Below are 25,324 nucleotides of genomic sequence, written 5' to 3'. Positions count from 1 at the left end.
GATTTTTCCCATCGAAAAATTTTCCATTGTAGCGTGACATTTAAACCACCCTGTATAATGTATAGCTAAAATAAATAAGTAATCCCCCTCATAAAATAGGTGAATATAATTATGTACACTAACGACCAAGCAGTAGTGGTGGATGGACGCGATTTGTTTGCGTAAAGCGTAACCAAGCAATGCAATCGATTCGGAGACAAAGGCACAATCGTAGCATTTTCGGACTTCCTGCCGGTCCGCACTGTGCAGATTTTGTAATTTGAGTGTGTCAAATAACAAGATTTACTAATTATGTATGACGCATTATGAATTGTGAATGATGGATAATTGATGCATTTCTTTAATTGCTACTTTCATGATTTTTCGAACTTGACCAAAATATGCATAAAATTCAGTTCCCATGGCGTTCATGCTCAATTTTGCTCTTCCTGTTTTCTTCAAGTCTTCATCGACCAAGCAATCAGACAAGATCGTAAATCAAGTGCATACAATTAAATGCTTTTCATTCTTGACTTTCTTGACTTGACTGCAACTTTAGGTTTAATTTAAACGCTTTTCTCCTCATCTTATTTTGCAAATATGGCCATCAGCGTTTGTAATGTGGACTATGACTGCGCCTCGTTGCCACTCATTTCGACAATAGGATTTGAAGGTGACACAGAAATTATTGACAATACATATCCCGTAAAGGCAGACGAATTTTTATGGTTTATTCGCTACCAGGTAAAATTTCGAATGGGCTCCACTGCGACCAGTCTGGCCAATTCATCGTTTACGCGATTGGAGCAAATGTGATTAAGGCGTGAGTACAAATATGTAAATTTAGCATCGTCTCAAATAATTTTGCTACGCCCTGATTTTTGCAGGGACACCAAAACAGGTCAGCAGACCTTCATGATAGGTCATGGGAATACTGTGACCTGTCTCGACATGGAAAGATGTGGCCGATACATTGCTAGTGGGGGGATGAATTACATGGGTTTCAAGGTATTTTTGAGGATGATAAAAGTAATATTAAGCAATGAATTGCGGAGGAATGCATACACTGATATATTTATATTTTTTAGACGGAAGTGATAATATGGGACTTTTATTCTGGGTAAGTTCTTACCTTAATTAATTTATGCTTTTATAGTTTTTAGTGCTTAACTATACAAAAATGCAATGCTTTTAGAGAATCCTTTCGTTATCTGTGATGATTTAATGAAAGATATATCACTAGTTTTTTTTGCCGTAACAGGTGCAAGTTGGGTCAGTACAATCATCACTTGACGAGAGTAAACGCCGTAAAGTTTTCTTTTGACGGGAGATACTTGATGAGCATTGGAAACATGGATGGTATTTGCTACAAAGATTACGTATTTCTATTTTCTATGCTAAATTAAGTTTCTATTAGATGGAAACGTCTGTATTTATGACATGGAACGAGGGAAAGTGATTTGTGGTAAGAAAAAGACAACGATTTGTGTCGATAATTTGTATCGTTTCTCATGATCATAATTATCCATCAGGAATGCAAGCCATCAAAGGACGAAACGGGATCCCGAAAGTCATTGCATCTACGAACGCTAGGAATGATGTCTGGGTCGTTGGAGGTGACGATTACATGTCGTACTGGATTTTGGACACCAAAGAGAATCGATTACGGACTGAACGAGCCAATTTGAGAATGGTCAAGCGCGACATCTTATCAATTGTGGTGAGTATAAAGTGGATATCGTCGTTGACGATGCATAGGAAATGTAACAGCCTGAGAATTTGTCATAAATAGCACCATAATAAAAACATTCAAATTAATTGAATATCAGATTGATGGTCAAGATGAATACGCATATTGTGGCACCTCCACTGGCGACATTGTCAAAGTTCGTCTCAATCTTCCCAGTGTGGATGGATTCAGTTGCGACAAGATGGATCGTCTCGGACCTCCCGCGTCCGGCCCCACCCTCGCCTGCTGTGTGGGGAGGAAACCTCTAAAAGGCGAAAAGGGGCGAAACAACCACTTGTACAAGGGGGGCGTCACTGCTCTGAAAATTCTAGAGTCTGGCGACTTCATCGTGGGCGCAGGAAATGGGAAAGTGACGCAGGGAAAGTTGATCATCATGTGCAGTGAAGGCAAACCGAATGACATGATTTCAGAGTACGGACCCCAAATGCGTGTCAGAGGTCAGGTCACGTCCATCCTGCTCAGTTGCGAAGACGTCCTCGTGGGGTCGACGATGAATGAAATTTATTATGCTCGGCTCGGCTGCTTGGATGGTACCAAAATGGTAAATCAAAATTTGTGAACTATGATTTACGTTCAGTGTGAAAATTGTGCAAGCCAATGTGAATTTATTTATCTATTAAGCTTCTTTCTGGCCACTACTCTGTGGTGAATGACATCACTTTCCCAGATGGTTACTCTGGCGTGTTTGCCTCCTGCAATTATGAGGACGTCAGAATTTGGAATGCTGCCGCAATGAGGGAGCTGGTTCGAATAAACGTATCAAACATGACATGTCACGCCATCATTTTCTCCCGGAATGGAAAGTCCATCATTTCAGCGTGGAACGATTCTCATGTATGTGATATAAAATTCTCAATGAAACCAATAGAATTTTGAGACATATATCACTTAAAAAAATGAGATCAATTTCTGTGGAGCAAAATTTAATAAGTTTTTGCATTTTAATCCAAATAAGGTGAGAACATACTCCGTCCAGACGGCAACGCCCTTGTGGGTCATTCATCATGCTCATCTCCGTAAGTTAACTAAAACCTTTTAGATAAATTATTAAATAAATAGTAAATTATACCCTGACATACATGGCAAACGTAACAAGCTCCTGAAAAAGCAAGTTTGATTTAATAAACACTTAACAATTAATTAGGTGGCGTTACCGCGTTGGGCATTTCAACCACGGATAGAACTTTGGTCACTGGAGGTCATATTTATTTTCATATTATGCATCCAATTATTGGCCTTGGCTAACCACGTGTTGCATTGCAGGTGAGGAAGGTCAAGTTCGTATCTGGAGCATCTGTCCCCAGCAGCTCACCCCCATTGCAATCATGAAGGAACATATCGGACCCGTGACAGGACTTCGGATGAAACGTGACGACACACAAGTCGCGACCAGCTCGGGTGACGGATCAATCATCATTTGGTGTTTGAAGAAATTCTTGCGGATCTCCCTGATTCTACAAGACACGCTCTTTCTTGATGTGGCTTGGCATCCATCCGACTGCCAAGTAAATTCATCGTGTCACCTCACCACACCCCAATCTCAATCTAAATAAATATTGCAAATAGTATCGATTTTTAACCTGTACGTACATATCACAGGTGCTAGGAGTCACTCACAATCACAAACTCTGCTACTTTGAGGCCTTTGATGGAGCCTCGATTCGAGAAGTTATAGCGTCTGAGACGGATCCTATCCATTCGGTGGACGTTTCAACTGATGGATTGTACATTGTTACTGGTGGAGGAGATCGGCAGGTTAAGGTAGGTGTATTAGTAGTTAATTAGTTAATTCGTGTTGATGGCTAAATTAACTATGCATTCTTTCAGTTATGGTCCTACAATGAAGCCAAATTACTCCGAAAAGGGGTCGTCCACAGTTCGGAAATTACTCGAGTGCGTTTCTCCCCTCTGTCCGACTATATTTTGAGCTGCTGTCAGGACGGGTCGATCTTCAAGTGGGAGTTTCCAAAGGATTTGTGCTGCGTGAGTGTTTCCATCAACCCATGTCCAACAAAGTGTCACGCCAAGCTGGAACAACCACCAATCACTGATGGACGCGGAGCGCCTGGGCTACCAATGTGCACTTGAATAATGTAGAAAACAAAAACTATTTTCTTTTACAACCTGAATCACCTCAACTAATTCATCATTCATCACAATATATTTCATATCAGTACATTTCATATTGGTTACAAAAGTGTAAAAATATGAGATATTAAGCTTAATCCTAACAATTTTGGTGAACGTATGTGCATATTTAAATACTTACGATGGGTAAATCAGTAATCAAAAATATACATTTTTAAATGTCTTAAAGCGCATACCTAAAAAAATCATGGTTGAACATTTATTTAAAAAATTATTTAAAAGGTAAACCATCTCCAACTCATATACTAGCATTGCAGTTCATTTGTTATGCTGCTCTTCTTTATTATTTGGTGGAGCAATCTTTCTTATTTCATCTTCAATCTGTTGAAATCGGAGGGTCTGTAAATAAATAAGACATTTATAACTTAAGACTAGTTCCTGAAAAGTTAATAAGTTATTCACTCTTTTAGCTAACTTACTGGTACTTGAAGCAGCTTTTTAAAAAGAATATCTGATATGTCTCGGAATGTGTAATCTCGTGGAAACTTTTTTTTCCCTAACTGCAGATAAGGACAATCCGGCGATCTTTCTAAGTGAATGTACCTGCAGAGTAATTGAAACAATTACATTAACCAGATTGAGCCTGACACATTGTTATTAGAATATTTACCAAGGCTCCGAATCCGGACCGAGGTCATGAGCAGATATTGCAATATTGCATGCAAAACATTTGATAACCTTTTCCTGTGTGGTTTCATCCGTACAGCACATGAACCCGGACATGGATAGCTGTCAATTGTTATAAATATATCATAAATCACACAAAGTATTCTACATATAGTCATTCGTTATGACTTTTGGCATTACCTCTTCCGGAGTACAGGAATGCGTGGTAGGATCTACGTAAGGCCAATTTGTATCGGTAAATGATTTGACCCTTTCACGATATAACCCCCCGCCTACAAATTCACAACGTTAATACTCCAACAAAACAATCCACCATATTGACTCATTATACTTAATTCTGTAAATAAAAATTTAGGTTAATTGCAATTTTGATTTTGATCTTACTTTCAATTGGTAAATCAAATTCAATTCCTTTATCATCAGTGTCTATTTCAAAAGTCTCATTAAGTCGAGTTCCTCCTTCATCCGCCATTTCTGTGGCAAGTATTAACAGCAGTATTTCTAAAATTAAATACACTCATGAGGTTTAAACTTAATAACAAAATTTACTAGATAATTATTTTTAATGTTATTAACCCACATAGAATTAAATCGAAACCACCGATTTCCCGTTCGCACAGTGCACGTTCCATAAAAGAAAGAGACCCACGGTTTTAAAAAAATTCAACTAAATTTCTCAACAATTAAAAATTTTAATTAAAATTTAGTTAACTATTTCTTTCTTGTTTATCGTTGTTGATGATGCGAGCAACGGTTGAGTGAGAGCAGTTGTGAAGTGAATTGCGCCACGCGTTGGATTGGGGCATGTTTGAGACAGCTGATGATTCATTCGCGTCTGAGCTGACAGCAGTTCACAGTTTGTTTGAGTTTTGTTTTGTAATCACACAAGTCAACAAAATTTAATATCTGTTTTAATTCGTCACTTAATTAACTTTAACTATCGTCACATTCTTTGTCATCCCCACTTGAAATTCTGTTCCTGCGAGGATCCAGATAAAAGATAAGGATTCGTGCAAGGAGAGCGAAGTAAAAAAAAGTTGGATTTGTAGAGATCGACAGAGCAGCTGAGTCACGAAATTGACTATTTTTCTTAATATTGGGTGAGGCAGCACACTAAAATATTAGCGTAAATGGTTGATTCTTTAACTATTATTTGATTTGTTTTTAGATTGCTACAAATAATTCTAATTAATTTGAAGTAATTCCTGTGTTACTGATACAATAACTATCAAAAAGCAAGATGTTTAAGACCAGTGGTCACGCGCAATTTGATAAACTGCTGGGTAAGTTTCGAATATAGATCATAGTGAAAGCTCCTAATCTTAAACATGTTGGTATTATTGCAAGGTTTCAATGAAGTAATTGTTTATATCTTTACTTTTCAGAAAAAGCCACCAGTAATTTGTTACTGGAACCTGATTGGACATCCATCATGACAATTTGTGATTTGATTAGACAGAAAGATTGCCAGTAAGTTGAACGAAGGATGAACATGGTTTTGAGTAGATTTCAACTATTCGTAAGCGATAATTGTAATTAATTAATTTACAGGGCAAAATATGGAGTTGCTGCAATTAAGAAGAAGCTCCATCATCAAAATCCGCATGTTGCTCTGTTTGGTCTTTTGGTGGGTGACGAGTGTTAGATATTTAAGCCGTTTGTGAAGTTGTTTTAATTTTTCTACTTCATTTATTCAGGTGATTGAATCGGTCGTGAAAAATTGTGGAAGTCCTGTTCATGATGAAGTCGCTACGAAGCAATTTATGGAAGAATTGCGAGAATTGGCAAAAACTACTCATCATGAGAATGTGAAAGACAAGATATTGGAACTGATTCTTACTTGGGCTCACGCTTTTCGGTGTTTATTATAATATGAATTTTTGCATTATTTAAAACATGATAGTTCAGTTCTACAATTTTTTTTGCATATTGTAGGAAAATTCCCACGTATCGTGCTGTTCAGGACGTTGTAAATATTATGAAGGCGGAAGGTAAATTATCAACTTACAAATAACAAAACCAGAAGAGATCATATCAAAAGAGCCCATAAATGATTTAATATTAATTCCATCTGTAGGGGCAGCTTTCAAACCGTTGCAGGAATCGGATGCCATGTTCGTCGCTGATACTGCTCCAGAGTGGGCTGATGGAGAGTGTTGTCATCGTTGTCGAACCGAGTTTGGTATCGTGGTGCGAAAGGTACGGTTATTGTACTGTTGTTGTACTGTTTTGTACACATGTAAGTTTGTGAGGAAATAATTTTACATGGTATTTATCTACATTTTCTTAGCATCATTGCCGTGCCTGTGGACAGATATTTTGTAATAAATGTTCCAGCAAAATATGCACTCTTCCAAAGTTTGGGATCGAGAAAGAAGTTCGTGTTTGTGACTCCTGCTTTGAAAAATACGGAAAGTAAGCAGCGTATATAATGTTTGACTAATGAGTAATATAATTAATATTTGCTGATTGAATTGAACTTTAAACTTGAATATTGAGTACTCTGGCTCTGGTCTGATAAGCCAAGTTGTTCAAATAAGATAACACATATTGTGCGTATATGTAGGGATGGCTCTTCCACGAGCGACCCCGACGATATGATAACACGGGCTGCTCAGCCTCCGTTGAGACAAACACCGGTTGGTTTTAATTCTTGACTCATTATTTACCACCCCTTTTGTTTGTCTTGCTTTTTAGACTGCCTCGCAAAACTAATTCAAAAACATCTACGGCTTTATCTTTGGACCAACAAATCCTCAACGAAGTGTTGGCTGCTTCGTTAGCAGAATCTGAAGCTAAAGTAGGTTTATACCTTCTTTCTCCTCGACTTAATTTCCAATGGAAATTTCCCATCATAGACTTCCACCCTTTTCCGAACTAATCAACCAACCAACCAACCAGAGATCAATCATCACGCTAAAAATCTCGTCAGATTTTGCCCAACGAAAACACCCATTTGTTTATTCATTCATTTACGGTTTTTTGGCAATGCTTGCGGTTTTATTTGTCTGGTGGCGTTTTATGGAGTAATATTTAAGCTTCTGGTTTTGATTGATTCTGGATAACTTAATTTTCTATTAATAATAAGTAATAGCACTTTTACTTAAACACTTTCGCATAGGCACAATCATCTCCACAGTCGCAGGCACCTCGAACCAAAACGGAAGAAGAGCTAGCCGAGGAAGAGCAACTCCAACTCGCCCTTGCTATATCCCAATCGGAAGCGGAAGCAAAAGAACAAGAGGCTAAAAAACGAAACATGTCTGCTTATGCGTATACTCCTGCTGCTGAAGTGAATAATTCCTCTCAGAACAGTCATGATCGCGAAAGGATCAATGAGAAAGGATCGCCGCAAAAGTCTGTAGAGTCTGAAGATCCTGAACTAGCTAGATATTTGAATCGAGGGTACTGGGAGAATCGATCAAAGGACGAGAACTCCAAAGAAGAAACGGGTGGCGTTGGTGGAACTGGGACCATGATGAGTAAATCAGGAGGCACGTCTTCCGTGGACAAATCGGCTGCAAATAATAAATCTTGGAATTCTATGAGCGGATACTCCTTCCTTCCTTCCGCGCCCATCAAGGATAACAACAAGGACAAGAGTGAGCAGGCCGAGGGGATTGACACGTTTGTGGAGAATTTGAGATGTCAGATTGAAATGTTTGTGAATCGAATGAAGTCAAATTCCAGTCGGGGTCGCCCAATCGCCTACGATACTTCTGTGCAAGGACTTTTTATGAATATAACAGCATTGCATTCACAACTTTTGAATTTTATCCAAGCTCAGGACAATGCGAGAAGTAATTTAATATTTTAAGATTAATCTTTTATTTAGATCTAAACTAATGCGTTTAGTTTTCTTGAATTTTAGCGTATTACGAAGGACTTCAAGATAAATTGGGACAGATTCGGGATGCAAGAGCCGCTTTGGATGATCTAAGATTTGAGCATACCGAAAAACTTCGACTTGAGGCTGAAGAGCAAGAACGAATGCGACAGTATCAAGTATGTCCAACAAGATTTGCATACAATCGTCATTACCCTTTTAGCGATTTAGAATAAGTTTAATACGTTTATAATTATTCTAGATGGCACAAAAGCTTCAAATTATGAGACAGAAAAAGCAAGAGTATCTTCAGTACCAGCGACAACTAGCCATGCAGCGTATGCAAGATCAAGAAAGGGAGATGCAAATGAGAATTGAACAACAAACGAGGCAAATGGGAGCCGTGCAAAATCCATATGGTGGTTATCAAGTTCCTCCCGGAGGTGAGTATAATATAATATTTACATTATGAGAGATTCAACTTCAAGTCTGCTAATTCAATCGTCAAAAAATTTGTAGGATACATGCCGCCTGGACCGGATAATATGGCTTACATGCAACAACAACAGCAAGGGATACAACCAGGAATGATTCCTCCCAATGTCACTATTGGACAACAAGGTCAAATACCCATGGGTCAATTTATTCCTAACCAGGGAGGGCAGCAATATATGCCCCCAATATCTACGCACATTCCTCAACAAATCCCGGTATCAACTCCAATGTCTCCACAACACGCCATGATGCCTCCCTCCCCTCAACAACAACAACAGCAGCAGCAACAACAAGGTGGCATGCCTCCGCAGAATCAACCAATAGTCTATCAACAACAGCAACAACCACCCCCTCCTCCAACTTCTTCCGATCCGAATGCCCCTCCTGTCTCGCAACAACTTCAGCAGCCACAACAAGCCCCAGCGCCACCACCCCAACACGAAGCTTCCACTGCTCAGTTGATAAGCTTTGATTAAATTAATTAAATTATTCTTTCCGTAAAAATTGGAACTCCAACTAGTAATTAATTATCCCCGGAAAAATTGGACGTGACTCACGTATTGAAGAATAATACATAGATCCGTAAATATAGAATTTACATACTTCATAACCAAATAAATATAAATACATACAAATAAATTTGCTTAACATTCAGAACACGTTGCGCAACTAGATTTATTATTTCCCCATGCTCGACTTCATTCAATTGTGCAAAACTGTATTCAAAATTTCATTACGAAGAAACCGATCTGTGTAAATGCGTCATTATAATAATTATAAAGTAGTCCGTGGGGTTGACTTTTTAGTTTTCGAGAGCATCTTTGATGGCTTGGATGTACTGCAAGATGGAAATAAAATGAATTTGAATTGTACATGTACTTAAAATTGTTAAAAACTACTAAAAATTAAGCTTCCGATCTACCTGTGCGGGAACCCAGTACACGAAATAACGAGAAGCGACAGTAGGTCCTAATTGAATAGCGACAATATGATAATGCTCATAGCCAGGAATCGTTTGGGATTCGACATTCCTTATTGACCCCATCGGGACTTTCTCCGTTCGTTCCTTCGTCCCGATCCACAGCTGGTTCATTTTAACATCAATTCCAGTTAAAAATTGGTTACAATTTAACAAAATAAATTTGAGATTGGTTGATGTTTACCTCATCCAACTCCAGCTTAAATGTTAATCGAACTTTACCACCTTTCGAATTGAGCATTCCAAACAAAGGGATTTCAGGTAGTGGTTCAGCCTCATTGAGTATGCCCGGCATGGCGTCCAGAGGGACGCCCTTTAATTTAGGAGTTAGTTAATTATTAAGATAACAACTGGTTATTAGCTAAGTTATAGATTTCACCTTATCAATAACTTTTTTGTGTTGCGTTAAGCTGCACCAGTTGGCAGCATCCTTTCCTGTACTGACATCCTCAGCTGCATGTGCGTCTTGATCTGTAGGTTTCGTACTAATGGCCATGACATCACTCAACGTGGTTCCAATGACCATAATTTTCGTCAGTCTGGTAACACCCAACGTCTCCAACCTACGTTATATTTGAATAGATTTTTATTGTGCATTGTGGTGGATAAGAAATATCACTGTAGTTTAAAGTTCAAGAGGACTTTCTTTACACGTAGACGGTTACGTAAAAATTTAAGATTCAAAATTTGATCTTAAATAGTACCTGACATCGTCTTTAGGGATTCCCTTCAAAACTACTTTTTGTAGCTCGGGAGCAACTTTGGTCTCTTTTTCGATTAAACGCTTTAAGTCACCTGAATAGAATTATAAGTCATAATCAATACCTTGTCATAACTGAGGGCCTGCAACCATATGCTAGATATTTTATACTTCAATTACCAACTGTCTTCTTGAGCGACATTTTAATTTTTAACTGTTGTTTGTTAAATACTACTTTCAGTTCGACCAATTCGCTAACATCTTCCTCGGACAAAACGGCCTCTTCTTCAGTCGTTGTAGAGTCAACAACTTCTGATTTTCCCAAATCTGATGATACCACTGCAGCGTCGTCTTCTGTCGTTGTTGTAGATGCAACACATTGAGTTTTCGTCTCTGCCGACGATAATATCTTGTCCTCTTGACCATGGTTGTTTCCAGCACCATTTGAACTATCTGAGGTGGCTACTGTAGTTTCTGGTGGCGAAGGTTGAACAATATCTGGACAATCCACTGGAGTCATTTCAGTATCCACGTCTTCCAAGTCCACCTTCATCTTTTTTTCAGCAGCCTGTTCATCGCTGCTGGAGTTTGAGTTTGAACGGTCCATAATAAGAACTTTAGCTTGCTGTCAAAGTTTTTGAAAAAATACAATAAATTTTATGGACATCTGTATGATCTTCTTGAATAATAAATTACCTTCTACCTACTGTTCTACGTATGTAAGTCGTAAATCGTTGTCTAAAGATTAGTGAATAAGATACCCGTTGCTAGAAAAAGTTACAAATTTTTAAAAAATAAACCATGATTTGCAAGTTGCAACATTTACGAAGTACAGGAAAAGTGTTTATTACCTTCTACTAAGCTATTTAAAACTTTAACAAATTTCTATGGACCATGATTCCGAACTAGTTTAAAAATCAATTATTACAGAAATTGAAATAAAAAATCCATGTTTAGTTTTAAACGCTGTTGGATGACGAAGAATGCAATAAATTAGAGGAAAAAATCAATTTCGCGGGGATTAACAATCTTGCGCGGATATTCGGGAATCTTCAATCAGACAATTAGCATCCACGTCGAATCTCAAATTTTTTAAAAAGTCGCATTCTTTAAAATTCTTGGAAAAGCTCACAAAAAACAGCTAACGAAGAAAATTCGAAATAACTGTCCGCATAAATAATTATACATAACACGACGCTTGGAAAACAAGTCAATTATCTATTGCTTCACCACGGTAAAATTGAGCTTGTTAGAAAATAGCCAGTTGTCTGATTGGAGTTGTCTGATTGCCAAATATCCTCGCAGTAGACTATTCCAAAATATTGCCAAATATGAATTTTTGTGTACATACAAACAGCGGAGTAAACAAACAAAGTTTACATCTGATTTCGTTTTAAATCTAATTAATTATTTAGTATTTAGTAATATCGAAATGTGATAAGTAGATTAACAGTCGCAAAGAGCAATGGCGACAGGGTGCATTGGGTGAATCTAATTTTTGCTGAGAGAAATCGGCAATTTAGTAGATCAATTTAGGATGGATAAATTTACAATAACTTCCGGAATCCTATTCGCCCTTGCGGATTGTTTAGCGATAGTCAGTCTTATCAAGCCGGACTGGATAGTCTCCAATGTTGGGGGTGAGTAGAAATTTGTTCGTTTCATGTGGAGAAAGCCCCAACCTTGACTAATTTATTATCCCTCGTATGTACATTTGAATTAGGTGAGATGCGTCTTGGCCTTATGCAAGAATGCTTAACGATATATAACCGACCCCAGACTTGTATACCTCCAAGCTCCCTGCCATACGAATGGGGTATTTGTTTACTCGCCATATTCATTGGATCTGTGGGGTTGACCACAACTATTGTTTTACTAATTGTTTCGACGTGGGAGAGAAGTTGCGTCGTGCACGCTCGATATATTGGTTTTATTTCAAGTAATGACAGAAATTAAATGCAATGCAATTTCATTTTCAGTAGCAGTATTTCTGAATTATTTATTTTGTGTGTTTCTTCTTCAGTGATCTTATACTGCTTTGCTGCGGTAATATTCCCAATGGGATTCTACATTCCCCAAATAGGTTAGTGAAGATTAGGTTGATTAATGTCTTATAGTCTCTCGTATAATATAAAATCTAATCAATTTATAGGTGGGGAACCTTATCAACTCCCACACAATGTAGAAGTTGGGATATCCTACATCTTGTTTGTGTTGGCATTGTGGATTACTGTGATCTCGGAGTTATTTGTTGGAAAGGTGTGTCTCCCTCATATTTAGTTAATATGCAAATAAGTTGGAGATATAATTTGACTTGATAGTTTAGTTTTAAAAACAACGTTTCTTTATTTATACGTGTATTTCGATTTACTATTTGTACTCATTGTAAACCTCTCCGTTGCGTTTCAATAAACGGTACATTCCGTTATAACACAATTATTAAGCTGAGATTTTATTATTACTACTGCTAACAAACTAACTACCTTCCATTTTCCCACAATTCTAGGATGCTAACGATAATTTAAACCAAGTCTGAAATATATTCACTAGATATTATGTTTTAGTGGATGCCCCTAATTTAATACAATACAAAGGAGTATATTGATAGCAGTAACTGATACGTTTGAAAAAAAAATACGAATATTATAAGGTAACAAATATAACAAACGTATAATACAAAAAAAAGTCTGAATCGAAAATCAACAACGTATTTTGCGAAGACATTAAATAGAAATCGGTACTAAATTAAATGTTAAATATGTATGTGGTGTGTATGTATAGTAGTAGATGCGTCTTTTAGATTACATGGTTCGTTTTGTGAGGAGAAAAAGTTTTGCTTTTAGTTTTGGGAGGACGTTCAGCGAATCTCATCTTCCTTGCAGTAAGGCGTTCAACCCGTTCAATCGTTTACGTACCAAGTTGGCACAGACTGAAAATGATTATAATAATAAGTATTATAAGAAATTTTTCTACATTAAATAAGTTTGTGTGTGATTACTGTGACTTACGTGCAATATCTCTGGCTGTAAATTCCCTGTTTAAAACTTCCGTAATTTTTTCGACCCATCGATCTCGCTCGGACAGAGATTCAGAAGCCATTACAAATGTTCTGTAGAGTCAAATCATTTCACGAGTATAGATAAATAAATAAATAATTTTCCAATGTCCCTATCGAAATACCTACCTCCAAGGAGTGTGGAGTGAGAAACTGTGTCGTGGAGGGTCAAGTTTGTCCATGCCGTACCCGCCCAGAGTGATTCGATACGAACCAAAGGCGTAGAGGCGACTAATGTCATGAACTCCGACAGAACGTGCGGCGGCATGCATTTCTTCTTCGCTTTTGAAAGGAGACTCCTCCCGACTTCCTATAAATATTTCACCTTTGGCATAGGCATCAACTTGTTCTTGATGATACATGAGTTTTCTGTGGTCCAATGTGAACCTAGAATATTAAAAAATGTCAAGCTTTTATTCAGAGTATTTGTTAATAGTAATCATCATTTTATGTATTACCATCTTTTTCTGTGAGTATATGATGGACTGGGACCTGAGAAAATGTACGAGAATTAGTTCAATGTTAGTCGTAAGAGTTTAAAGCAAAACAAAATCACGTCAATAATGTGTAAAAAAAACAATCTTAGTATTGTCGACCTTTCCCAGTCAAAAATGGCAGTCTTTGATGTATTTTGGTAAATTTTGGTTTATAATAATTACCGGCCTTCCATAACCACCCTTCCATCATTACATCTTGAGGTAGAAACGACAACAACTGTATGAAACAAAAAAAGAGCAAAATTTTACTTTAAATTTGCTTCGTACACATGATTTTTCATATCTCATATGACTATGCAATGATGTACCTGATGCTCCCTAGTATTTGGATACATAACCTTTAGGCGTAATAGTTTGCCTATTCGTAGTCCTTGATACCTATGAAACAATTATGATTTGAAGTTACTTTGTCATCATGACACAATCGTTGTGAACTCACCATTGCATAAGTTGCTCGGGATCTAGCATATTACAAAATAATAATTGTTTTTGTTAAATCGTTGCGGTTGTATAACTATGTATATCATGCATTTATATATATACATACCTTCATGACAAACGTATATATGACGAGTTGAACCATCTTTTAAATAGCTAATTTGCATTGAACGTCCATTCCCAAGCTTTTCAGGAGCCAGTGAAAGTGACAAGTCGTCCAAAGGTATAACTGCCTTGGGATTGCGGTCCTTTTCTTTTACATAATACCTGAACGTCCCATTTTCTAAGATGCATCTTCTCGGATAAAATCTTGGAGAAAATAAAAATAGATAAATAAAATAAAATAAAATATAAAAATAAACTTAACTTACTTAGGATCTTCACGACCCTTCTTTAAGAGATAACCTTCCAAATGACCGCTTAGATAAGATTGTAATCTATCACCGACAAACTCATTTCTTTGATATTTCGCAAATATCCACTGCTCCACAAGGATCCTGTAATTTGTATGAAAAAAGCAACAAACCCATTAAATAAATTGGCATATCTTAAAACGACAAGCGTCATCACACCCACATAGATGCTATTATTAACATTATTATTATTATTGCACTTTTATATAGTACGTCATCACATTATTAATCACATTACTCTAATTCTACCAATCAAAATTTACTATTATTATGAGAACTTATTTACCACAACGTCAACCATTTTGTTTAAATTTATGTAGACGTGTATCTTTCTCCATGAAAAGTGTGGACCAAAACTAAATTTCCTTATTGCATACAACATACGTATGAGACAGGTTACTTTACTACGCAAATAGTGATTTGTGCTCCATATAGCCTTCCCTGATTTCATTGTATTCTCTCACGGTAAACAAACAGTAATGGGTAAACATTCCACCAAATTTGACTACCTAGCAGGAAGTGTGGGAACAAGGTACGAATGTTATATGTAGGGCAACTAACCCAAAAAACCAGACTAGACAGACTGCGTATGTATGCCATCGTAGAAAGCAATTCCGTTGTGACCATGGACTGGGAACCACCAACTTTCTCCTACTCGCAGGAAACGGGCTCACTCTTCCACCAAGATTTCTACACACTCTTCCGCAACAAAACAACAATGCGATAAAGAAATCGATCTGTTGTTTTGTTTGTTGTTGTTTTGCTCCCCACATTTCTCAACGAAAACTTTGCCCTCATAATAATCTCCCTTTACTTATGTATCTACAACTATGTATGCATATAGAGCTGAGCTGTAAGAATATGAGCAGTTTAGCTGGATGTAATGCTCGACATGGCACATGTGGAAGCAGTTATTTTCTGTAGGAAGAATTTTGTTTTGCGGAAAAAACAGCAGAGATAGAATGGATAATGGAAATAAATGCGAGTATTTGTTGGGAATATTGCCCCATTTGATCTGAAAGTGTGGTCTAGAACTGGTTCCAACCAAAAATGACGAGAGTTGGGTGACTTGTTCCGACTTATTAAATTACGTATCCCTATGAGGCATATAATAAGAGCTCATCCATCATTAGGCAGCGTTTCCCAATTTCTATCTGACTTACGCAGTAGAAAAATAAGGAGAGAAAAACGAAAAACAAAAACAGAGGCATCATGTCATCTTAATTACTATCCCACCGACCAGATCAAAAAGCTACCAAATTCCAGAAGGAAAAATACACCCAGAAGTGCTTTCTCCACAGGCTTAACTTGCACAACAACGTATTTCTTTGACTAAATGCGTCTTCCCAATCAAGAAAAACGGAGATGATTAACGCAACGCTTATGCAAACAAAATAAACTCAGTTTTATTATGACACGGAGTCTGATTTGATACGTGCGTGCTCTAAAAAGCTGAACTTAACCAAACAAGATTCATCATAAACATCGCACCCACCAACAAACTTGATGATGATGATGAAACAAACCGAACATAATCTCTCTCTCTGCATGCGTGTCTCGCAATATTAGTGTCCTTTTCGTTATAAAATTATGTATTGCGTCGGAAAGATTTATTTTTGGTGAGATTCCAACAAACACAATTAGTTTGTGGGACGGACGACGACGACAACACTCAAAGTATTGCATTGTACAAGATAAATGAGGAAAGTTGGATCTTCTTAACATGTTGTGTCAAGTTGCAAAAATTTGTAACAACGTTTCATGCTTGTAATGAATTTGTACATACATATGTATGTAATGTAAGTAAGAACTGGAAATGTTTGATTTTACATGATATAAGTTGGGTGGTAAAACCACAGAAAAATCTATTTTTTCAATAGTACAGCCTTCAATTTTTGTAGAAAGCAGAGTATTAAGGAGAGAAAAAGAATTAAACAAGATGTAGTACCCTTTGCTTAAATTAAATATTTTTACTGAAAAAATAGGGGCAACCGTTGCTCATTTGTTTCATAGTGGTATTCAATATTGCCCAAATTCATTTTAACAGATAAATTATTTTCAAGAAGTGGACATGTACAGAGCAAGTTAATTAATACAAATATGTACATAATTCTTAGGCAAAGGAAACATGACAAACTAAACATTCTGAGTGTAAATAGCAAGCTATGATCTGCAAATTTATATGGAAGTTATAGAACTTACACAACCTAATTGTTGCCCCTATTTTTTCAGTAAAAATATTTAATTTAAGCAAACGGTACTACATCTTGTTTAATTCTTTTTCTCTCCTTAATACTCTGCTTTCTACAAAAATTGAAGGCTGTACTATTGAAAAAATAGATTTTTCTGTGGTTTTACCACCCAACTTATTTGATGCTTTTCACCTTAACATTAGCATATACATATTATGGTTACACTTCCCTAATGTCACAACCTCCATAAAGTACTTGCCCCAACCTCCCAAGTTCCGGGAAAACAATTTAATTGCACTAATGTCAGTTATATCCAGAAGTACGAGGAAAACTCGCATCTCGACTGGATTTTTCAGCTCTTGTAGAAGATAAAGCTTGCGCTGCAACTCGGGTCAAACACACTGGCGTAGGGGACATCGGCTCGGCTTGACTGCAAGTATTCCAGGTTCAAACCGCAGCACGGTACAGATAAATTTACTTTTTGCAACCTAGTTTTGACCACAATGTTATACCGTTGTATAGGGGGTAAAGTTCTACTAGCAACATAGCCGGACCACCCCGGGAAGATATTGGGGAGTGGTCAATATCATCATTTTTTCATACTGACCACACCCCCACACGCTGTCGGTGCGGTTTGAATATCCTACTAGTAGAACTTGACCTCTTATGGCAAAGTTAAAAGCATTTTAGTCAAAACTGGCTTGCAAAAATGTAAACTAGCCTCTACTGAGATTTGAACCCGCGTGCTTATGCTACAGACTGAGCCGATGTCCCTTATGCCAGCAATTTGACTCGGGTTGCAGCGCTAGCTTTATCTTCTACAAGAGCTGAAAATCCAGTCGAGATGCGAGTTTCCCTCCTACTTCTGGATATAACTGACATTATTTGTCATCATTATAATCGATGTATTCATGCCTTAATTTTTCCCCAAACCACTCCCGACGACGCAAGAACATTAATCTTGCTACTATTCATCAATTTGAATAATAATATCAATTTACCCTGAACCACACCCCCTCATTTTCATAGGGGTGTCGTCGTGACTCATTATTAGCTCACCCTGCGTAGCACGGGAGCTATTGAATTCCTCTTGTCCGTCCGTCCGTCCGTTGACGAGTTTTTTGCATCAATTGATGCTGATTAAAAATCCCCTTGTCCATTATAGACTTGTTTGGTCCCACCATTGGTATAGAACAATCCGAGCGCAAATGGTGCAAATTAATTCAGCAAATAGATCGAGATAGGACTATAATTTTGGAATAAGTAGTACCGTTAGTACCGAGCAATTGGTTATTAAAAATGATGCGTAACAATTGGGCCATCTATTTCCCCCCAAAAATTAATGATGCATAACAATTGGGCCGTCTATTTCCCTTCCAAAATCATGTCCATTTGTTCGATTATTCTGCACCATTGACGCTAAAATATATACATTTGATAATACATAATCGGGAAAGGGATGCCCTATGCACCAATGTTGCAGAATGTGGGAGAAAAAACCATACGATTTTTTCAAAGTTTTCAAAACTTTGTATCCCGTTGGTCGCTAATGTTGCACTAGTGGTGCAAACTAATTCCGGATTTTTAAAATATATTTTTCCGTTTATATTGCACTATTGGTGCAAGAATCTATGAGAGTGATAATCTATTTTGTCGGCTTATTCCGTACCTTTGGTGGAAAGTTATATGCAAATCATTATGACAGGGTGAGCTACTTGTAACGTTACTACGGTTTATTAATTTATGATATCACATGGTGAAAGCAGAATAGAAAAATATTCACTACTTCACAAATTATTTTGATTTTACTGTATTGAATACAACCACTCCCCTGAGGTCAAGGGGAGTGGGCGTGGGCGGACAAATTCTTCGCATAAAGTTGCTGAAGTATAAAACTTGGATATTTTGGTTTGATTCCCACTCATCTGGGGCATTTAGGGACTGGTATACGGTAAAAAACTATTCAGTGAAAATTTCAAAAAATTGCTATTACAATACCGCCACGGTCAAATTTATAAGTCGACGGCCACGTTGCACTCCTCATACATCTAAGGAATAGAAATCCGTGGTGATCGGCGATAAAAACCCATTCATGAAGGCTGTACATCGGTGAGATTGAGGAACAAAAAATTTTGAATTTTCAAATTTGTGGCCTTAATTCGAAAGGGTCCCAATATAAATGTTGTACATAAATTGCTTGCGGATGTAATTGTAATTTACTTCAACTCTCTATTATGCACCCAACTCATTCACGATAGAATTTTGTGATTTTTAGTCAAAAATACGTTTTAGCGGATATTTCAAAAACTATTTGAAATTTCGAAAAACGGCACGCGTGCCCTATATCTATATTTGTGAGCTGGTTCTAATGGTTTTTACCGCATCCCCCTAGCTCATAAGGTCGAACCACACGGGCAAAAAAAATTCACATTGAGCTTTGGTAAACGCATACTATATATTTCTCATATAGCACCAAATGTCTCACGTTGCTTCGACATTGGGGCTAAATGGAAAAAATAGAAAAATAAATAACTCTGATAAGAAAATAAAAAATAAGACCTACATATTTACAGCAAAAAAACAAGGTTTGTCATTTGTTCAAAAACATCCGGCCCAAGCGAGTTGGTATATTAATTTAAAAAATATATCAGACTACCCATTAATAAGTATAATCATTTCTTTGAGTCGTCCACAAATGAGACCAATCTTGTATTAAAGTGTCTGCAGTTAAATAAAATGAAGAAGCAAGCTCCAGCTCAGCGATTAGTGTGTTGCTTTTTTGTACTGTATGAAATTCGATGTGCAAAGAGATGTGGTTAATATAACACCATTTAATTGACCAAGATGCAGAAATGACCGACAAAAAAACTGGACCACAATATACATATTTATTAAGTGCATCTATCCTATTTACTGCCTTATTGCTGTCCAGCTATGCACACTGAATATGTACAAATAAATATTATGCCTAACCGGATATGAATCATCGTACACAAAGCTCTAAAAAAACAATCATTCGTTGGAAATGCGAGCTGGATATGAAAATGAATTGTTTCTTGTTATCCTCGTTCAAACAACAAATAAATTTTTAAAAAATATAGTATAACATGTCAATTGTAGAGTTTTTTTCTAAAATAACCCAATAGATGATTATCATGATAATCGTTGTTGTTGATTCCAAATTTCAACTAAATATAAACCAAGTAAAATAAATAAAACGAAAAGTTACTTACGGTGGGTCAGCCCCATTGGATAAGGGTCTCCGATAACCAGGAGGGACTCTCTGTTCATATCTGTACATCGCTTCTACATTGCCGACTTGTTTCAACCTCTCAATCTGACTATCCTCCCAGTGGTTCAAATGTAGATGTTTTACTTTTGAAATATGAGAACCCATGTCATTATGAATATTTGCACATCTTGCACAAAGGAAAACGCCGATGTTGTAAGACGCATACTGTAAATCTAAACACAACAGACCAAACGTTTTTGTTTTCTTCTCGTAACTCGGTTAAACTTGAGCTAATGAGGTCTTATTAATCATTAAAATTATTATTACCTTTGCTTCCGCAATCTGCACACAAACTATTACCAGATTTCTTAATTAACTCTGCAATGATTTTGCTATTTTTCTCCATTTTGTTGTTGATTCTGCATTTTTTAATACATGTTACATTATTTTATGAGTACCATTTTTTATGGGATCGAATTACCAAAAGTCAGCATATTTTTTTATACTTACTTTAAATTGTTGATACAGACAAAATTCCTTTAACTCTTGGTTTTAATTGAATAAGAATAATGAAACTGTTATTGCTCTTTAGTGTTTCTGGTGTCAATGTGATCTGATAGATGAGCTGGGCTTGCTGAACAATGAAGATATTAATAATGAAAAGTATGTAGCAGTTCAGTGTGACTCATGAATTCACTTGATCTCTACAATGATGATGAATTATAATAATAGACAAGTGTCTCGACGAATCGTTTTTGTTGGTAGTGAGTTTAATACTGCTGATTCATGAGAATGGTATGAAATTGCAACTAGTCGACCCGTGGCACTGATTTAAGGGACCAATAATCACGATCAATCAATTGGATTTGGGTAGTCATCCATACAAGTTTAATGATGCACTACTCCCGAAATTCTGAATCCAATCCAGAGATATCTACTTTTCCACCAAACTATATCACATTGTCTATCAACTTATAACGCTAATCACCATTATTACCCTATTTTTATTATTATTAAACACTACACTGAGACATTATGTAAAACTCGGAGGAAGTCTTGTGACTACTTTTATGGCGTCCAAGTTTTCAGAATCAATCAAATTCTGCGTCGTAAGTACGTACTGAAAACAAATTCAATCATCAAGTTATTAATAATTGCGCTATTTATTAATATTGCTCCTTTCCAAATCTAATCAGCGCTTTATATGGTAATCATCAAAAACTCAAGTGACAGCTGCGCAACGGTAACAAAACAATAATAAATACGTACGTTATGCAATGTCACTCAATCCACCGTATAAAAACAAGTATAAAATAAATACAACAAACACCTGACTTGATGAGTGAGTGAGTGAAGCGATTATTGGATCGAATAGCACAATATAATAGGTCATTGTTGATTGTGGAGGTGGTAAGGTTGTTATTGTTTCCAAACCAAAGAACGCCGTGTTGTGATTTCCTGATCACATTATTATTAGTAACCACCACTCACCAACCATCAACCATTACATAATTAACCTAATAGAATAAATATACAATAACATAACACACTTTCAATTTTGAAACTACTGACTCGAACTTGCTCTACTTTCCAATTTTTTTTAAACCTCCACCAAAACAAGGTAAATACGCAGTTCTTATTATTAGCTGTAAATAAATATGACAAGTAAACAACGAAAAGGAGGCATAATAAATCAAAATTAACCTCAAAACATTGCCTACTCAGCATTTCATCAAGCAAAACATCTTCTCCATAATCTAATTAACAATCTACCTAAATTATCAATAATACAAAAAAAACCAATCAATAAATTGCTCACCTTAATTCCTCCTATTATTGTCGTCACCCCCCAATTAGTCAACCAACAATTCTGCGAGAATAAGAAGAAAATGGAAAAATTCCAACCTCCCGTATTTTTTTGGCAGTAAAAGATTGCACTAAAAATAATAAAATATCGTCGTGTTTGTGTCACTCTGGTGGGTTCACTCTGGATTTTTTCGTGCCGTAAGTAATCGTAGTTAGTTAACTGTGTTTGTAAATTTAGTGGCCTTGCCTTGAGAGAAGAGGAGTCAGGCAGGAGAGAGACAAATAAAGCAAAAGTCGAGCGAGATCGAGAGGATCTGCTGTGAGATGTTCCCTCCGTTACTGACTTGGTGTGAATGGGAAAATTCACTCTCCGACAACGACGATAACACACACACACACCAGTAAAAAACTGCGAACCAAAGCATATCCCGACCAAGTTGCAACTCTGTAAAGGATAAATGAGATCTGCAGAGCTGCTCTTTATAATAGTATGAAAATATACGCAGCAGCAGCTCCTCGCTGTTTTTTAGTACGAGAAGAAGAAGTACCAAGTTTTTTGGTACATAACATAAGTAAATAGATGGTCATGCAAGTTCAAGTCGAGTAAACGATACGATTCTCTATTTTTTTAAAGTAGAGAGACAGTGTCAGTCAACTATTGAGTTGAAGAGGAGACAGACAAAAAGTTGATGGTTAAATAGCACCAGAAGAGGATGGGATTTTAGTTTATTGCACTTGATGATTTTTTATTGTTTCATTATTATTAACAAGGATTAAAAGAGTAGAGTAGGGGAGAAATTAAATAGTTGTGAATGAAGAGAGTTGGATAAGTATGCAAGATAAGAAGGTGCGGGTGTAGGGTGTCTTGTTCTTATCAGGATCGGATCGTATTCATAAGATTACTTGGAACATTTTATGAATGAGAAGAAGAAGAAACGGATGTGGTTGAGGAGATAAGTTTCATTCCAGTTATGCATAGTTTGTCACAAAAATAAGATTTGTAGTAAAAATTGCAAATATTATTTTTGCGTAATAGAAGATGATGATGATGGTTATATAAACGTTTATGAATAAAATAAATACTTGACTTTGACATTGGTACTTTTTAGCCATGTCTTTCTTTCATAACGTTTTTTGTGTCTTTGTCTCAAACTGTAAATGCATATCATAAAATGAACTATGTTGTATAATAATCTGCACCTAATTTAGTCTATCTTCTAACCACGACTAATCCGTCTGGTATAATCTAGAGTTTAGAAAAACAAGGCAATAATATCTTCACCAAATAACAAATCTATGTATAGTATATCTATCCATCCTTTTTCTCGTACACAAATCCGGTTTTTTTCGTGGATTAAATACATCAAAATATTTTGCGCTACTGATACTGATTATTTTTACGATCCAACCCTGCCAGATATCTAGTAGACAGGCACGTGTAGGATTTTTATATAAAAACTCCGTGTTCTTGATCCCTAAGAAGAGTTCGTTTCTTGTTAATTTGTTGTGTTGTTATATATTTGTTCAAGAACATTGACCATGTCGCTGTAGCTGTAGCTGTCTGTCTGAAAAAGAGATACAAAATAACGAGTCTAATTGCAATCAGCAATTTATTTCTGATTCTTATACGTATACTTCTTTTTTCTCTTGCTTCCTTTTCCTGTCGGCAAATAATTAAAATAAATATGCAAACACACCACAAAAAACTGGGGGTTGAAATTAGCAAGAAATTTTCATATTTTCATAATTCATACTAACTTCCACTCATTTGTTCCTGTCTGTCTCTTGTTGCCTGGCCTGGTCTTTGTTTCGGTTTGTGGAGCTTATATAATAATATTACAAAGCTTACGTAAGTAATTACCACGGGGGCCATTGCTTTTGTCTTTTATCACTAATAAATTATAAACCAAGTCCCATTTAATTCTGGCTGTTTGTATTTGTTGTAAGTAACATAATTTATTTAACTAGTTCCTGTAACTTGTCGGAATTTCCTTTATAATATGAATGGGCTCCTAAGTTGCAATGGAAATACGAGGTCGTTAAAAAAGCACTACTACATTACGTACAACAACTAGTGCGTACCAACTTTATTGCGAGTATAGAATTACGTATAGTGAATGATGGCGCATGCAACTTATTTGGCTGTCATAATAATAATAATAAATTGCACATTCCCAGATAAAACCATAATTTTTTCACTTATAATAATAAATAATGATGGACAGGTACGAGATGGATGGATGGATGGATTTGCGGTTTTGTCATTGTTGTTACAAAAACGTGCCGATGTAAAAATAATACGGACTTATGTAACAGCTTATATATCGTATAACCCCGACATTATGCATTATCTCCTCCTTTCACTCTTTCAATTAGCATGTTGTTAGATAATCATGTAATGAATGATGTGATAGTACGGATAGATTATTAAACCTCGCATATGTCGATATCTATATCGGTCGGATTCACACATAATCCCAAAAGTAAATCAAAACAAGTGTCATGTGAGTGAGCGTTTTTTTTTCTTGGTTTGGTTATGTCCGGATTTTTGTTAAATAAGCTGTTGACTGACGAGGATGGAGAAATTAGCAAATTGTGACGTAAATCCTGGTAGACGCAACCACGTAATAGGTATTCTGTTCTGTTTGTTACTAATAATATAAAAGGAAGGATATGTATAGTACATACTACATAAATCCATCTATCTCTACTGTACATAGTCTGTACGACGGTGTGAAAAAATGGGCAACTTTTTTTCCAACAAGGAAAACAGGATACGAAAAACATTGTGTGCATAACACCATACAGACATAACTTTGTAAAGAAAACTGTCAATTGTGCATAGAAATGTGTGGATTTTGTATTTGTTATATCACGTCTGTACTAAAACTGAATGAATAAAAAAAACTTTACTTTAGTAGAAACGCAATCTCATCCCGACTCACTCACTCACTCACTCACCTGTCACAGCATAACGTATAGCATTTAAGTATCTGACATGTTAAATAAATTGCTCGTTATGCGTTATCACACCGCCATCACCAGGAACGAAGCGTCATAAAAAAAATAATGTGTCCCTGACTGCTCCACCGATTTTACGCCGAGTTCACAAAATGTTGTCTGTGGTTTGGTGTTTAATGAATGAAATGAGAACTCATTCAGGAAAATGTGTACAAGTATTGTTCGC

At 36.5% G+C, this 25,324-nt stretch overlaps 6 protein-coding genes across 8 annotated transcripts; 3 read left to right on the top strand and 3 right to left on the bottom strand.

Moving 5' to 3' along the window:
• Window positions 1-477: 477 nt before the first annotated feature.
• On the top strand, window positions 478-3,848 carry LOC110849128 (cilia- and flagella-associated protein 52). The gene is made up of 14 exons (XM_022096503.2): window positions 478-652; window positions 724-802; window positions 867-987; window positions 1,068-1,099; window positions 1,241-1,338; window positions 1,397-1,444; window positions 1,512-1,699; window positions 1,809-2,270; window positions 2,351-2,563; window positions 2,685-2,745; window positions 2,874-2,927; window positions 2,993-3,234; window positions 3,329-3,490; window positions 3,557-3,848. Exons 1-14 carry the CDS (start codon window positions 580-582, stop codon window positions 3,815-3,817), a joined length of 2,094 nt encoding a protein of 697 aa, XP_021952195.1. The 5' UTR covers window positions 478-579; the 3' UTR covers window positions 3,818-3,848.
• A 23-nt stretch (window positions 3,849-3,871) lies between these two features.
• Window positions 3,872-5,255, bottom strand: LOC110848893. The gene is made up of 6 exons (XM_022096238.2): window positions 5,085-5,255; window positions 4,889-5,005; window positions 4,685-4,776; window positions 4,488-4,606; window positions 4,297-4,420; window positions 3,872-4,216 (listed from the first exon to the last, which is right to left on the bottom strand). The coding sequence occupies exons 2-6, from the start codon at window positions 4,974-4,976 to the stop codon at window positions 4,136-4,138; spliced, it is 504 nt and encodes a 167-aa protein (XP_021951930.1). The 5' UTR covers window positions 4,977-5,005; window positions 5,085-5,255; the 3' UTR covers window positions 3,872-4,135.
• Window positions 5,256-5,377: 122 nt separating this feature from the next.
• On the top strand, window positions 5,378-9,482 carry LOC110849423 (hepatocyte growth factor-regulated tyrosine kinase substrate). 2 transcript variants are annotated; one of them, XM_022096830.2, is made up of 13 exons: window positions 5,378-5,604; window positions 5,673-5,787; window positions 5,890-5,974; window positions 6,056-6,131; window positions 6,202-6,362; window positions 6,440-6,495; window positions 6,582-6,703; window positions 6,795-6,919; window positions 7,202-7,304; window positions 7,626-8,304; window positions 8,376-8,509; window positions 8,593-8,773; window positions 8,850-9,482. In XM_022096830.2, the coding sequence occupies exons 2-13, from the start codon at window positions 5,745-5,747 to the stop codon at window positions 9,299-9,301; spliced, it is 2,217 nt and encodes a 738-aa protein (XP_021952522.1). In that variant the 5' UTR covers window positions 5,378-5,604; window positions 5,673-5,744; the 3' UTR covers window positions 9,302-9,482. The 2 variants fall into 2 exon arrangements, with proteins under 2 accessions (XP_021952522.1, XP_021952523.1); XM_022096831.2 differs by lacking the exon at window positions 7,202-7,304 and adding an exon at window positions 7,071-7,143.
• LOC110849426 (ubiquitin domain-containing protein UBFD1) lies at window positions 9,483-11,554 on the bottom strand. 2 transcript variants are annotated; one of them, XM_022096833.2, is made up of 8 exons: window positions 11,356-11,554; window positions 11,201-11,271; window positions 10,685-11,129; window positions 10,509-10,599; window positions 10,184-10,367; window positions 9,989-10,117; window positions 9,748-9,909; window positions 9,483-9,663 (listed from the first exon to the last, which is right to left on the bottom strand). In XM_022096833.2, exons 3-8 carry the CDS (start codon window positions 11,109-11,111, stop codon window positions 9,628-9,630), a joined length of 1,029 nt encoding a protein of 342 aa, XP_021952525.1. In that variant the 5' UTR covers window positions 11,112-11,129; window positions 11,201-11,271; window positions 11,356-11,554; the 3' UTR covers window positions 9,483-9,627. The 2 variants fall into 2 exon arrangements, with proteins under 2 accessions (XP_021952525.1, XP_021952526.1); XM_022096834.2 differs by having other exon boundaries at window positions 11,208-11,271.
• A 226-nt stretch (window positions 11,555-11,780) lies between these two features.
• LOC110849427 (modulator of smoothened protein-like) lies at window positions 11,781-12,940 on the top strand. The gene is made up of 4 exons (XM_022096836.2): window positions 11,781-12,144; window positions 12,228-12,443; window positions 12,528-12,587; window positions 12,657-12,940. Exons 1-4 carry the CDS (start codon window positions 12,042-12,044, stop codon window positions 12,782-12,784), a joined length of 507 nt encoding a protein of 168 aa, XP_021952528.1. The 5' UTR covers window positions 11,781-12,041; the 3' UTR covers window positions 12,785-12,940.
• LOC110849425 (arf-GAP with dual PH domain-containing protein 1) lies at window positions 12,826-22,547 on the bottom strand. The gene is made up of 13 exons (XM_022096832.2): window positions 22,151-22,547; window positions 20,842-21,451; window positions 20,659-20,750; window positions 20,333-20,564; window positions 14,866-14,991; window positions 14,604-14,803; window positions 14,496-14,517; window positions 14,365-14,434; window positions 14,219-14,273; window positions 14,018-14,051; window positions 13,689-13,946; window positions 13,513-13,613; window positions 12,826-13,433 (listed from the first exon to the last, which is right to left on the bottom strand). The coding sequence occupies exons 3-13, from the start codon at window positions 20,735-20,737 to the stop codon at window positions 13,372-13,374; spliced, it is 1,239 nt and encodes a 412-aa protein (XP_021952524.1). The 5' UTR covers window positions 20,738-20,750; window positions 20,842-21,451; window positions 22,151-22,547; the 3' UTR covers window positions 12,826-13,371.
• Window positions 22,548-25,324: the final 2,777 nt, after the last annotated feature.

The sequence above is a fragment of the Folsomia candida genome, unplaced genomic scaffold (assembly GCF_002217175.1).
Source record: "Folsomia candida strain VU population unplaced genomic scaffold, ASM221717v1 Fcan01_Sc004, whole genome shotgun sequence".
Lineage (NCBI taxonomy): Eukaryota > Metazoa > Arthropoda > Collembola > Entomobryomorpha > Isotomidae > Folsomia > Folsomia candida.
This window is presented reverse-complemented; position numbering and strand designations above follow the sequence as displayed.

What these genes read in the sequence shown, in the direction of transcription:
- LOC110849427 (XM_022096836.2), top strand. Translation starts at nt 12,042, where the DNA reads ATGGATAAATTTACAATAACTTCCGGAATCCTATTCGCCCTTGCGGAT. An exon ending in ATATATTGGTTTTATTTCAA is followed by an intron (nt 12,444 to 12,527) that starts GTAATGACAGAA and finishes TTTCTTCTTCAG; the next exon opens with TGATCTTATACTGCTTTGCT. An exon ending in ATTCTACATTCCCCAAATAG is followed by an intron (nt 12,588 to 12,656) that starts GTTAGTGAAGAT and finishes ATCAATTTATAG; the next exon opens with GTGGGGAACCTTATCAACTC.
- LOC110849423 (XM_022096830.2), top strand. Translation starts at nt 5,745, where the DNA reads ATGTTTAAGACCAGTGGTCACGCGCAATTTGATAAACTGCTGG. An exon ending in GCAATTTGATAAACTGCTGG is followed by an intron (nt 5,788 to 5,889) that starts GTAAGTTTCGAA and finishes TTTACTTTTCAG; the next exon opens with AAAAAGCCACCAGTAATTTG. An exon ending in TAGCAGAATCTGAAGCTAAA is followed by an intron (nt 7,305 to 7,625) that starts GTAGGTTTATAC and finishes ACTTTCGCATAG; the next exon opens with GCACAATCATCTCCACAGTC.
- LOC110848893 (XM_022096238.2), bottom strand. Translation starts at nt 4,976, where the DNA reads ATGGCGGATGAAGGAGGAACTCGACTTAATGAGACTTTTGAAATAGAC. An exon ending in ATTTGATTTACCAATTGAAA is followed by an intron (nt 4,777 to 4,888) that starts GTAAGATCAAAA and finishes GTGAATTTGTAG; the next exon opens with GCGGGGGGTTATATCGTGAA. An exon ending in AAAAGCTGCTTCAAGTACCA is followed by an intron (nt 4,217 to 4,296) that starts GTAAGTTAGCTA and finishes ATTTATTTACAG; the next exon opens with ACCCTCCGATTTCAACAGAT.
- LOC110849426 (XM_022096833.2), bottom strand. Translation starts at nt 11,111, where the DNA reads ATGGACCGTTCAAACTCAAACTCCAGCAGCGATGAACAGGCTGCTGAA. An exon ending in ATCCCTAAAGACGATGTCAG is followed by an intron (nt 10,368 to 10,508) that starts GTACTATTTAAG and finishes AATATAACGTAG; the next exon opens with GTTGGAGACGTTGGGTGTTA. An exon ending in ACAAAAAAGTTATTGATAAG is followed by an intron (nt 10,118 to 10,183) that starts GTGAAATCTATA and finishes CCTAAATTAAAG; the next exon opens with GGCGTCCCTCTGGACGCCAT.
- LOC110849128 (XM_022096503.2), top strand. Translation starts at nt 580, where the DNA reads ATGGCCATCAGCGTTTGTAATGTGGACTATGACTGCGCCTCGTTGCCA. An exon ending in GGAGCAAATGTGATTAAGGC is followed by an intron (nt 803 to 866) that starts GTGAGTACAAAT and finishes TGATTTTTGCAG; the next exon opens with GGACACCAAAACAGGTCAGC. An exon ending in ATATGGGACTTTTATTCTGG is followed by an intron (nt 1,100 to 1,240) that starts GTAAGTTCTTAC and finishes TTGCCGTAACAG; the next exon opens with GTGCAAGTTGGGTCAGTACA.
- LOC110849425 (XM_022096832.2), bottom strand. Translation starts at nt 20,737, where the DNA reads ATGGAGAAAAATAGCAAAATCATTGCAGAGTTAATTAAGAAATCTGGT. An exon ending in CAAATACTAGGGAGCATCAG is followed by an intron (nt 14,274 to 14,364) that starts GTACATCATTGC and finishes TGTTTCATACAG; the next exon opens with TTGTTGTCGTTTCTACCTCA. An exon ending in AGGGTGGTTATGGAAGGCCG is followed by an intron (nt 14,052 to 14,218) that starts GTAATTATTATA and finishes ACATTTTCTCAG; the next exon opens with GTCCCAGTCCATCATATACT.